We start from the raw sequence: 13,147 nt of genomic DNA on the forward strand, positions 1-13,147 counted from the left end.
CTTGCGCTCGGGCTACTTGGCGATGCTCAGGGCGGACACCCCGAGTTACGATCGCAATCTTGCCTCCCAGGGCCGGACTCGTTTTTCTTTTCTTCTTTAGCTATTCTTTGCTCCGTGCTTCTATCCTTCTGTACCTCCCATTCTCTTTTAGAGAAATTTGGAGGCTGTACCTTAGCTATGCATCTTGTAAATGATAAACAGGGCCCAAGCATCGCATATGGACTTGGTTAGTCGCACTACGGCGGCTGCAAGATTGCCGAGTGGAGATTGGTGTGTGCTTCCGCTTCATTTGTTGCAGGCAGAGTCTCCCGCAGAGCCGGTTTGCGTAGAGCCGGTGTGTTTCTGATGGTCCTTTTCCTCTTCTGGTCAAATGGCAGAGCCGGGGTTGCAACCTCGAACATAGATTTGGAACATATCCATGCCATACTACTTTGCTTGTCTGTCAACCATTTCCCAATAGGGATGCAACTCACTAGTTTTTTTTTTTTTTTTTTTTACGGTCCTGCGATGTCTCAAAACAAACCAAACCAAAGACAGGAAAAACAAACAAATAATAACAAGAATAACCAGCAAAATAAAAGTAAAAATAAATAAGGTCCAGCCTGATCACAAAAAAAAAAAAAAAAAAGAAAGATCCAAGTTAGGCAGGACCCTGGAGCGACCGAGGATGCACCATGAGAAGAGAGAAATTCCCCGGACCGATTCTCCGCCTTCACTCTAATTAGCACACAGAGTAAGTAATCTTGGGTCCTACAGCCGAACCGAGCCTGTGGTTTCTGTGCACATCCTCTCCGCCGGTCCGGGGTCCATTATTTCCAAGGCGGGGAAGAGAACAAAGGGTCCAAGTTAAAAACGTCTTTAGACCTTGTGATTCTGCCAACTTTTACTGTAGACTGTACTGTCGTGGATTTTCTTTTCCAACACGTGCACAGTTTTGAAACCATGTCGACCATACATACTGTTCCTGGGTGCACCATCGACCAACCCAACAATTATTTTCATCGCGCCAGCCTCACTTACTTGCTTGCGCCGCTTTCCCTACAAATTACAAAACCGGACTGTCATTACTTTGTGTGGCAATGCCTCCTTACAACCCACAATGACCAGCTTCCGGGATAACAACGAGCATGTGATACCGGTGGGAGTGAATAAAACGCAATGATAATAATAAGTTCAGCCGACAGGGGTGCTGCGGTTAGAGAGTGGCAGTTCGCTGTGCCTGACTGCTCAATTCGCAGGTACTCTTACTATGGCCGTCTCATGCCCTGCACAGCTACGGTCCCATACAGGCAGGCAGTCCAGCCAGGCGTACTTCACTTGCGCTGGCTGTTTGAGTCCCTGTAAGCGACTTGGCCGTCTTGGCAATTCTACTTGGTGTGTTTGCCGCAACGTCATGGGCGCATCGCTGTGCGCGACCTAGTTTGGCAAGATTTACTCAAGTTGCCATGTTTTGCATCATACATAGGTAGGTAGGCAAACATTGGTACAGTTTTGCAAACCTGACATTACATCAGTGCGACTGCGCGGAGTTGACGTAGTAAGATATATGTGGTATTCAATATAAAATATATGATAAAAATAAGTAAAACGAGAACTGGAAAACACCACTCCCTTTGGCAGGTAGCAGCTATGTATCTCGATGACTGTCCAAAAAATAAAAAAATAAAATAAAAATGGTGTTCTCACTTGAGACATTGACAACTGGCCTCGAGCTGAGTGTGTGTGGGGCTGCTTCCAACCAGGCACAAGGCACCACCACAAGCAGACGCCTCTCTTGTTAGATCATGTAGGCTCCAGGAAAGACACCATAGGAGCCAAGAATTTTGCGCGGTTTTACGATCCAAACAGATATGTAAAATCTCGATTGGGATCGAGGTCTTGCCTTGTTTGGAATTTGCGTAGGCTTGGATCACGCGCGCAAGACAAGAAATGAAAAACAACAAAACAATGCCCTCTGACAAATACCTCGCAAAAAAGCCGACGGCCTGGCGAAAAAAGAAGAGCCTCGGCCTCCTCGCCAATAAGGGTAATTCAATCATGTCCAAGTGACCGTTTTTGTGAGTTGCGGCCGAGTGGCAAACGGCCGGAAAGACGGGCCATTACATGCCATGTCCATATTTTCTTCACAGTAAGACCTCCGATGCTCTAGGCCACCCCCAAGATCTCCACAGGTTACTAGGTAGGCCGCAAGCCAGCCCAGCCCCTGGACTAAATGTAACAACAGGAGGACGAGGCTCACCCCCGCAAAAAAAAAAAAAAAAAAAAAAAAGACGGCGTCAAGTGACTGCGGAATATGAACTCTGTGCCGCCGAATGACATAAGGCCCCTTGTTTCTTTATTATTGGCTTCAAAGCACCAGACACGAGATGTTTTGCTATAGCAAATATAGGAATGCAACGACCTAATCGCGATTCGATTGGCTGGGACTCGGAAGTAAATCTCTTTTTGTTATCCTCTTCCTCTTCCGTCTCCTTACCTCGGCCGCAAATGGTTTTTTTTTTGGTTTTTTTTTCACACTCACCTTTTCTGCACCCCATACTCCAAACTTATCGCTACGCCTCAACCGTCGCCTCAATCCATAATACCCAGGCACGGTATTCCGTCCACCCCCAAAGCCTTGGCGTTGGCCCCTGGATGAAGCGCGGGCCCTCCGATTCCCAAAAGAGGCGAGCGACATGTGTATGCATGCCCACGTGGCCCCCCATGGGCAAAAGGCATGATGGGTTGCGCCAATTGACGGGCTAATTTTCTTTGACCGGTCCTGTAACACGTATACTGCGTATTTATAATTTCTTTACCGATACATTGGCGATGCTAATACTGCTGCCTGGTGTATGTTTATACATATATGTTGCTGACAATTTTATTTTGTCCTCGGATATAACTCAAGTTCTTGTTGGCGGCTTCGTTTGGTTTTTATTTTATTTTGTATTTTTGGTTTCTTTTCACCTAAAGTGTAGCAAATACCGCTTCCGTGCGCCCCCCGTCTCCCCCAAGTCCGGTAGCAGCCGGGCTGCGCCGGACGCCACGGGGCGGCGGGACGGCAAGGTCCTTTCCAGTAAGCGTCAACCATGTCAACCAAAGCTGACGCCTAGCCTTTTTTTTTCTAGGGTTATCGCAAGGGAGGAAGAAGCGCGGGGATGAAAGCTGACTCTTGTCAGCTTAGCCCCGCCCCTGAATGCCGCATTCGACATGTTATAATTGCCTATTGCAAAAATCTCACATTGCACTGACGTGATTTACTTGCCACAGCTGCGCGTATAAATACAAGAAAATATACCACGCTGACTTGCCAGTGGGGGACGATCATACTCTATCTCTGTCACATGCGCATTCGAAAGTGATCATTACGCCTGCACGGCCACACTGGTTCTCAACAAGCACATGTATAAAATTGTTCATATCTGGGAAAATAAGGGGTAAAATGCATGGGGTCGATACCCACGTCAGCAGTCCTCGGACATGTTTGTTTGTGAAAAGCTGTGCAACTTCCGCCAAATCCGACTAATACTACATGTGGGGGGCAATATACGTACAACGGCAACTGAAAGCTGAAAATCATCACTGGAGGCTGAGAAACTTCGAAAAAAGTACCAGTTCAATTTTCTTAATTATTCTAAATTATAAGCTAGGTAATTATACTATCATTGGGACACAGGCGGCTGATGTGAATTTATCCCAGCCTGTACAGATTTTTTGTTTTCTGCTCTCGGGTCTTTTTGCATTTTTAATTAAACGGCAGTACTGACAATGAGTTCCAGTCCAGTCGCACTGGGACTCCCTATCGCACTCTCCAAATACGGGTTTTCCCTAAAATTCTCATACCCGTTAGCATGGTACACACCACCGAATTTTAAAATGAGTTCTAGTTCGTGTTTTACATGACACATATCCACCATATTCCAATAATACTTCTCTGCTCGTCGTGTGGGGAATTTGTATACATCATCCCCATTCTTGGCGGCAAGAACCGGTATAGCACCGATAATATAAACAGTAAATACTTGAAACTTAAGAAAATGCATTTTGACGTCGAGGGGGTAAAAGAACAACTGTTGCTAATTGATTAAGCTTGGAGAGAAGGAAAAAGAGAAGTGCGAATGTGATAGTGTATATACCCACCTTAAAGTTGAGAGAAAACAAGAAAAAATAAATACAGCATCAGTCCGGATACGCCGACTTGTGGAACGCTGTTAAAAGTAATAGTAAACACAAGGATGAAGCAGAGCTATACTGGGTAAATAGTTGAACTTTGTGCCAATTATACCAGCAGCGCGGTCCTTGTCTCAGTCACCAGGTGTTTCTAATATAACGCCGGGGCTTCATACATCTATTTTAATACATCAAAGCACTATCACCACATTAGTCAGGGCTTGAAAATGCGAACGGGGTGATGTTAGACGGCTACTCAATCATGGTTGGTTTCCAGACCCGCTTTCCTCCACTCAGAAACCCAAGACATTGATTGAGGTTCATCTCATATCATATTGGTTCGCGAGACTCTCAGCGTCTAGAAGCATAAAAGAGAGACAATCACACAGTCATAAAATGTATACATCCACACACACTTCAACTACGGCATGTTTTTGATAACAGTGGATACGATAGGGCTGCCAAATGCGTAACTATACAAATAACATTAACCACATACATACCTTACCTACCGATACAGACCGGCATGGATCCGGTTCAAGAAAAAAAAAAGACAAACCAAACGTGCGATGCTTACTCGCGCTAGGCGAAGGTGCATCGGGTACAAAAAGAGCAACAATCACTAAAGAGAAACACCACGCCCAGCTAGGAGCTGCGCGGACCGTTCCTTTCCGGGGGGGGGGGGGAGAAGGATGTGGGTTGCTACGCTGTAGTGGTATGCGCCAATCTTACTGGAGCAAATTGATGGGTGGGGTGGTGTGCCTGGTGTGCTTATGCCAGTCAGCAATATCTCGTTTTGACGGTGGCGGCTACAGTCGCGGTAGAGTAATGTGAAAGCAGCAAAAGCCCGGAACCGAAAATATTGATTCAGGGCTGCCTGAAGGGGGCCGACCCTCCACCCGATGCAACCTGAGGGTTCTATCATCCGGAATGACCATGACGACAATGACAACCCCCAAAAAGAGCGAGCAGACTTTCTTGTGCCTACAGTAGACAATCGTGGCTTTCCTGACACATCAGCAAGTTCGCGAACGGCAAGGTGCATCGTGACGGAAACAAGAGCCACCTTTAGCCAAGCGACTCCACCAACCCCCCCAAACCAAAAAGTCCAGAGCAAGCTAATGTCGCTTTTTTTTTTCTTCTTTTTTTCCTTCCTCTGGCATTGCAAACGCCTTCAAAATACCCCTACTATAACGAGCTCAGATTAGTGACGTCCGGTAGGGGGATATTGGCGCGCCCCTTTTGTGATGGGTGTGCGCCCGTGGCTCGGGAGCGAATCCAATTAGTGGTGAGAATTGCTTGCTCTCTTTTCGGCCGCAACCATGTGCCAGCGAATTCCCTCTATAGGACAACATGAATTGACGGGGTGTGGGGCCGGCGTGACGTTGCAGTGGGCTTGTAGCGAGCGCCGCCCTAAAGGTGGATGGGGGGTTGCGTGCCTCCCGCCGATTGGTGTCTTGCCGCAATTCTTTTTTGGTACTTGTCTGACCAAATCAGGGTTTTCCAATCAAATACATTTTCCTCAATCGTAATTCAAAGTGGAAGTATACCTCGAGACTGAAGTCTGGTCGGGGGAGGGTTGCAGTAGTACTCAAACTCGCCGGCTCAAATCTATCGTCGGTACCGGTTTGCAGGCCGTCCGCCGTCCCAAAGTAGATGCTACTACTGTAAATAGACTTGGCGGGGTACTATAATCGCATCCTCTGGGCGCCGTGGCGCTGCACCCCAGAATCCCCAAGTCGTATTTTAACAAATGTCAAATAAACATACGAGTATTAGGATTGCAAATACTTGGTTTTGTAAATGAGCTATGGCTGAACGATTCGGCGTCGATAAAGCAATAACACTTGCCTCTCTTCGTCCAGGTAGTCGGGTTCGTAAGTACAAGCCAAGGCACAATTTCAACATGCCACCGAAAGGTGATACGAATGACGATTCTTCAAAGTGTCTAGTTTATTTCTTTTTTTCCACCTAGGGACGGAGTATTCCGTACCCGGTGGACCCTGAATATATGAAAAGCAATATCAACCTTTCAGCCTCCATCTGCATCTCTGGACCCTCTGAACCCTGTGGCTCAGCGGAAAATGCTTTTTCTAATCATTAACAAACTAAAGTCACCCCATATAGCATCTGCCGAACTTTGCAACGGCACTTTCACTGCCTTTTCCCTGGACCAGCCCGTTTACGGCGTCCGCCCACCTACTCCGTTCAGCCAGCTGGATTGGGGTGGCCCCTAGATTCTTTTATAGGCAGCAGTACTGTTTTTTCTTTTCTTTTTTTTTTTTTCTCTCTCTCTTGCTCACTTTATTCATTTTCCAGGCAGTTGTTGACAAGCGGTGAGGGCTACAAGGGCGCGTCTTGACCGCCAGCCTTGCCGTCCTCAGGCTAAAGGGCCGGTAAAAAGGAAGTATGGCTGTGCCTCGCCGTCTGGCAGCTCGAGGGTCCAATAAAGCGACGTTTGAGCCAGGCTAGGGAGACGGGAAAGTCCAGAGTCACCGATCCTACCCACCCGAGTGTGATTTTACCTGTGTTATGGTTGTATTGTGTGCGCCGGGATTCGCCAAATCAAACTTCTTCTGGCCCGTCCTGCCGTCGGCAGGCCGACCTACCGAAAAAAATATATAATTACTAGATATATTCTCCAGGCTGCGGGGCCCGCTACCGGGATCCGGCGCCTTCCCCGCAATGATCGGCTCCGTGGTTTGTACCGCATAAATGTACATAGCTGCTTCTGCTTCTTCTTCTTGCTCCCTTGTTTTATTTTATGATTACTTTCATCTACCCGAATATGGCGTTCTCTTCCCTTCCCTGTTTAATATAAGAAAACACGAGCCCGTCGATAGTGAAAGATTCTTACCATTGGCCAAACCCAGTACTCTACGGTTTCTATGTGGTACAAACAGCCATTCCTCGCTAGAACGGCATGGCGAGTGACCTAGCGACGAGACCCTTTGGCCGCGGTCAAACCAGTGGTGCTTACAAGTGAGCGCCTTTCGTTTTTGCTCTGCCGCTCTCTGTGCCACCTAGCAATTGCGGAATGATCATGGGGATATTCCGATCCCATTGTCTTGCATTCAATGGGTCCGCGCGTATTGAGAGTTTTGACCAGCAGTAAACCAAAATTTGGTGCTCTTCTTACTCTATGCTGACTGACCGAGAGTGGGCTTACTTTTTCGATGGTTGTTGACCTCGAGCGAAAATGGCAACGGCACAGAATGCACCACCGGTGACGGCAACAGGGGTGTATTTGCGGGGTGCGCTTACGGTTTTCCTCACACCGGTCCCTCGGGTTCCTTGGTTCTACATGTCACTTGATGCCCTTCGTTATGCCATAGCTGCAGCCTTTTGATGTCTTGCCAGCGAACACACACCACACCCCCTGTGTAAGTTATGAGTCTCGTCTCGTCTCGTCTGCCAATTGCCAGCTCGGGTGGAATTTACTTGTGCTTACTTTCGGCTAATTTTGATTTTGATCGCCTTTTTACGTCGTTATTTTCGTAGCATTCAATCTCATCTCATTTTGCCCTTGTACGCCCACTCAGTATTATCCTTCTGCTACAGAGCGATAATCATCTCTGGCTGACAATAGCGGTGTGCTATCTCTGGGTTACCTACCTACCTACCTATGTAGGTAGCAAGGGTAGGTGCTGTATTAGCCCCCTGTGATCTAGAGTTCTTTGTCAAGCAGGCCACCAGATAGACAGACCCACGATTAATCCTTTGCAGATCCATTATCTGGCTTGACTGTTTTTTTTCTCTTTTTTTTTCTGAGAAGCGGCACACAAGTACCTGACTCCTTGATGCCTTTGTACGCATCATTGCTCCCATAATTAAGTGGCTGGCCCAACTAATTGGCTCAGGAATTTGCAGTGATGTGAGGATCGACTTGTCATCATCCGGTCACGTTGGCCATCACTTCCAGCAATGTGCCTGCCTCAGCAGCCACTTGAGGCAGCTTCTGACAAAGAAAAGCATATGTTGCAATTGGTTACTATGTCATAAGGGGCCAGCAAAGACGAGCGATCTCGGTGCTCCTGGGGCTGCCCCTCGAAATCGCCAAGATGAAACGAGCAATAGAGACGATCGCCATCCACAAAGTGGCGCGAAGCGCGCTAGAAAAAAGGCGCACAAACGCCATGGGCCAAAAAAAAAAAAAAAAAAAAAGCGTTAAAACATGATGTTGTACCTATTATTTGGGCGCAACCCGCGTGACATGGAGAAATAGTAACATTCTTTTGTCGATCCAGGTGAGCATGGGATTTGATAGTGATGAACAGTCAGTGAGCGCAATGTTGGGTTCCTCATTGGCGGGAAAATTAAGGCTGCGCGCCTAGGTACTGTACCTGTGCTGCGCAGAAAGGGGCGATGAATATGCGACAGGGCCCAATGTTGGCTGACTCCGTTTTGTGCTGACGGGCACTGCCCTTTGACGGGCTGGACCGCTGTTATTATCAGCATGCTGACTGCTATTGTGTACTTCTTTTTTTCACAGTAAGGGAGTCGACAAAAAGGGGTGACAATTGCACAAAATGGCCCCAATAACACCCCTTGCATCTTTCCTTGTTTTTTTCTTGACCTCGTTCACCGAGTTTCGACGTCAACAATGCGCGGGGCGTGACCAGGTGTCGCATCAAAATGTTTTATTGATAAGGGAGGGGCTCAGAGTAAAAAAAAAAACGAAATAAAATAATAAAATAAATCAATTGAAACAATTAAACCCTCAACGCAATCGTGAGCCCAAGCCTTTGGACTCGGGCATACTACCCTAGGAAAGGGCCAGGCCATGTTGGCCGGTGTGGTTAGGATTCGCAGAAACCTACACACCCCCTTATTCCCAAGCTTCCCAAGACGTCCTCGGTGAGATCCCTTGGGAGGAGGGCTTCTGTTAGTGTTAGGAATTGCTCCGAGGCATAACGCACGTGGTTCCGGGGATGGGAAAGCAGGGCCGGAGAAGGCCGACCCCATGTCTTTTTTTGGGAGATTCCCAAACAGGAGGGATCGCGTGTGGGGGGTTCGACCGACTTTGATGCCCTCGTCTAATAAAAGGCCCAATCTGGGAGGTGGCCCCCCACTCCCCGCACAACAAAACAGCAAAAGAATGACTTTCATCTCGTGTCGCGGGGACAATACGTGGTGATTATTTCGTAATTAAGGAGAACAAGGTTCGGACTGTTTGTTTCTCTTCGGTCTGATGGCTTTTGGGAATAGGTAAGGTAGTACTTACTACGTAGTCGAGAAAACCCACACACGCCCATTCCCGTAACGGCGTACAGGAGAACGAGGTTGACAGGGCTCATATCATTATGGAACGCGATTTATTGTACCAGTAATACAGTAGTTGTCCGCCAAGATGGATGTCAACCTTGATCAGGACAATTGCACGCACACACCGACCATAAACAGTAGGCTCAGGGGGAGGGTGTTTGGGCAAGACAAATTATGTCATCACGAACCATGATATTGACATAGACTAGGTCTAGTTCTAGTGTTGGGCTTGTTGGTCAATGTCGCTTGACATTTTGCGCTATTAATCTTCTTTGAAAATTCTCGATCCCTCAAGATGGAAGCAAACACGCTTCATTTCATCGATCAATCACAAAACAACAAGCTTATCTTGTTCACTCGACGGCCTGACATGAATGATGTTGTAGGCGTCAGATCAGCGACGCGGCCCGCTGACCAGCCAGCTCAGGTACCTACCTAGCCCAGCGGCCACCTCGATTGCTCACGCCACAGCCATCAGAGGGCCTCTCTTTCGAGGGATATCGAGATCCGCGTAACAAGCGCCATTTTCTTTGGAGCAACGTATTCCCACATTCCCGGCACGCGATGGATCCTTTGGAGTACGAGCACATCGCGGTGCCTTGGCATCAACTAGGTTCGATAATCGATAGAAGCTGTAAAGTCTCGGCATTCTTGCCTGGACTTGATAACAGCCCGGTATTGCCATGATCCCGACAGCCCGGAACCCTCTTTAGACGCGCAATGCAGGAAACGTCCAGCTTCGGACAGGAACCATTTCCAAGCCGTCAGAACCAGGGCGTTGGGATCCTCACGCCCAACTTTTGCTTGGCTGGCGCGAACAGCGGCATGCCCCCCCTGTGACGTTGGACACAGCTGTCATTTCCCCAGTATCCCCAGTGGGCCCCCGTTATCTGGCTTTTTTTTCCCTCCCAAGCGACGGGGCGGCCCCATCCAGCGCGTGGCCAGTGCTTGACGTCCATCCGCAGGTGAAGCGGATACCCTCTTATCTCGAAAACTAGGTAAATGCGAAAGAAAAAAAAAAAAAAAAAAAAAAGAGAGAGAGAGAGAGACAGAGGCAGACAGGGCAGGACTGCCAAAGAGAAAATGGCCCGTGGACAGTGGTAAAGTGAACCGATGGAGTGGAACGGGCATGGCCGTCCGCCCCGCTGCAGGATCCCCCGGAACGGCACTTCCGCGTGACCCCGTGCGACTGCGCACGCACTCATTCTCCTTGGTGCCCAAAGGTGGCCGGTGGGAAGGGGGTCGCCGACCAGGGCCCCATAGCAATTAACGGTAAGAGGGCCTGTGATCAAAAGCGTGATCCTGATCCCCAAAGCATACCATACTATTCCATCCTCTTATCGCAAACTCTCGAGGTCGGAATGGTCAGAGCTCGAAAGCATTGATGGCAACACACTTTCTGCAGGAGGTTGTAGCCGTCAAGAACTAATCGGTACAGGCGTACAAGTCTCCTGGTGCGGTGTTTCCGACCTGCCCAACCAAGGCATGCATGGACTGCTCGGGGATTCGCTTGAAGCACCAAGAGATAGAGAAGAAAAAAGTGCACGCGCTTTATCGCCTGCCGAATGCCAACCTCCATGATACACGACATGCGCTGACTGCGATCATCTCCTGGCTCTCGCTTGCTCGTATGATGAACTTTGGTGCCCTGCACTAATGACCTGAAGAAGACATTCCGCGGCAATCACAAGTGGGCGTTTTCTCCCCCTTCGATGGAAACCTTGGCTGGTCGCAAAGAACATGTGCCTGCCGCATAACCCGCCAGGGCGGGAGGCGGAATGGCATCCCGGAGCAGGGGGGCGACTGAAGCGACTGGTACTGTTAGTTGTTATCAATTATAACCTGTGGGCGGCAGTAACAGTCAATAAAACAAAAAAAAAACACCCACGCCTGTGCGAATCCTTTTGGGTGTATTTTCCCCGGTCTCCATTTAACCACTGAGGTTACATCCCAAGGAATAATTCCAGGTCACGGGTCCCAATATGAAGTCAGGGGACGAGGGGCAAACGAAAACTCAAAAATGGGTTCCTTTTACATCTAGCAGCCTCTGGGGCAGGGCTTCTGAGTCGTGAGCCCTTTCGCTTGCCAAAGAATGGGGTTTGGGGTTACAGCAGGTTTACGTATAGAGTAAGTGTGTCATGGCGGGAATGAAGCCCGGGGGAGGAGAAACACAGAGAGAGAGAGAGATAACGTCGAAGAACCTTACCCGGGCTGCAATACACCATTGAGGAAAGTATCGACGTAGCTTTTTATCAATGCATTCCGATCGACATGTCTCGGGCTTGATGTGCGTGAATTGAATAGATGAATTGTATTTCAAAATACCACGCTTGCACGTTACTGTAGGTTTCCTATGGGAAAAAAAAAAGAAAAAAAAAGGAAAAAAAGAGGGAAAGAAGAAAAAAAAGAAAAAAAAAGAGAAAAGAGTAGACAGACTTGGGCAGCACCGTGGGGAAGGAAGAGACAAAGTTCAAAAACAACAAACATTGGATGTTAGTTATCCTTATGCGTGCCTGACAGCAGAGACCCTCAATGCCCATGCCCACGTGGTACTACGGCCCACGCTGCTTCGGATTGGCGCTTGGCCTTGCCAACAAGAGCCGCAAAGACAAAACCTGGTCTTCGACTGGAGAAGTTCTCTTTTGCCTGTTGGTAACCCTATGCCAAAGGTGGAGTTTTTCTGATGGCATGTTGCAAAGCTTTCCATGCTGTGGCTGGAGAAAAGTCAAGAAATAAATCCAACTATAAAATATAGATAAAATGCTTTGTTTAATTCTTTTCTATTTTTTTTTTTTTCTATCAGCATTTTTTATCCATCCAATTTTCCTCCATCCAACACCCCCTACGGTATCTACCAACCCAATCTCCACGACGGTGGGGAACCGTTTTGGGGACTCGCTACGCGCATTGTAGGTTCACACACCCTTGGAGGCTAATACAAATTCTATCTATCAACACACCTCCCTCGATTACGTATGTAACAAAGACAGAGAGAAGAAGAGTTCACCAGGCTCGGCGTTGGAGGTGTGATTCGATTCCTACATGCTACAGCAATCAACCAGCCCAGTGGGGTCCCTGGCAGGGCGACGGGTTGATGATTCGTGCCCTTATCCGACAATCGGACGAAAGGGGCCGAGGGGGTGGGAAGAATAGCATTACACAACCGAACTGTACAAACCAGCTACCTAGTTTTTTTTTTCTTTTTTTTTCTCGTTGTCTGCATGCACACGGGCAACATGCCGAACTCCCTGGGAGAAATTGTCATGAACGAAAGTCCTGATTCACCCATGCCTGCTTATAGTACAGTGAAAAACGATCCAGTTACAAAACAAGGTGTTTCCAGTGTCCACATTGGACAAGCGCCCTTGTCTCCGGAGCCGAGGTGAAGAGCCGGAGCAGGGCCGATTCCAGGCGGGATGTACCAATAGAAACGGTGGGAAATTGTTATACCACATACTGCTACTGGTGACTGGTAGAGTTATTTGTATACAGTGCTCCATCCAAGCAAGAGTTACTTCATTCGTTCATCGTTCAAGATATTTGTTATCACTAGGATTCCCCAGCAGCATGTGCATTCGACCGATATTTTTTTCTTCTTCCATCCTCCCGGAAAGAATTAAAATAAAGCGAAAATAAAAATAAAAATAAAGAAACCCAAAAACGAAGAAAAACCGGTAGAACACCTTTTGAATGATCCAGCCTGACGTAATTGCAGCCACTCTGCGGCTGA

At 48.0% G+C, this 13,147-nt stretch overlaps 3 protein-coding genes across 3 annotated transcripts; all 3 read right to left on the minus strand.

Annotated features, from left to right (window-relative positions):
* Nucleotides 1-2,347: 2,347 nt before the first annotated feature.
* Nucleotides 2,348-2,677, minus strand: MGG_16136 (uncharacterized protein; the record flags this gene model as incomplete). The annotated part of the gene is made up of 2 exons (XM_003709253.1): nt 2,348-2,374; nt 2,522-2,677. 2 exons carry the CDS (start codon nt 2,675-2,677, stop codon nt 2,348-2,350), a joined length of 183 nt encoding a protein of 60 aa, XP_003709301.1.
* A 272-nt stretch (nt 2,678-2,949) lies between these two features.
* On the minus strand, nt 2,950-4,025 carry MGG_16137 (uncharacterized protein; the record flags this gene model as incomplete). The annotated part of the gene is made up of 3 exons (XM_003709254.1): nt 2,950-3,091; nt 3,537-3,579; nt 3,845-4,025. The coding sequence occupies 3 exons, from the start codon at nt 4,023-4,025 to the stop codon at nt 2,950-2,952; spliced, it is 366 nt and encodes a 121-aa protein (XP_003709302.1).
* A 2,098-nt stretch (nt 4,026-6,123) lies between these two features.
* MGG_16138 (uncharacterized protein) lies at nt 6,124-6,875 on the minus strand (the record flags this gene model as incomplete). The annotated part of the gene is made up of 4 exons (XM_003709255.1): nt 6,124-6,245; nt 6,356-6,385; nt 6,662-6,757; nt 6,815-6,875. 4 exons carry the CDS (start codon nt 6,873-6,875, stop codon nt 6,124-6,126), a joined length of 309 nt encoding a protein of 102 aa, XP_003709303.1.
* Between the last annotated feature and the right edge of the window lie 6,272 nt (nt 6,876-13,147).

The sequence above is a fragment of the Pyricularia oryzae genome, chromosome 1, assembly GCF_000002495.2.
Source record: "Pyricularia oryzae 70-15 chromosome 1, whole genome shotgun sequence".
Classification (NCBI taxonomy): Eukaryota; Fungi; Ascomycota; class Sordariomycetes; order Magnaporthales; family Pyriculariaceae; genus Pyricularia; species Pyricularia oryzae.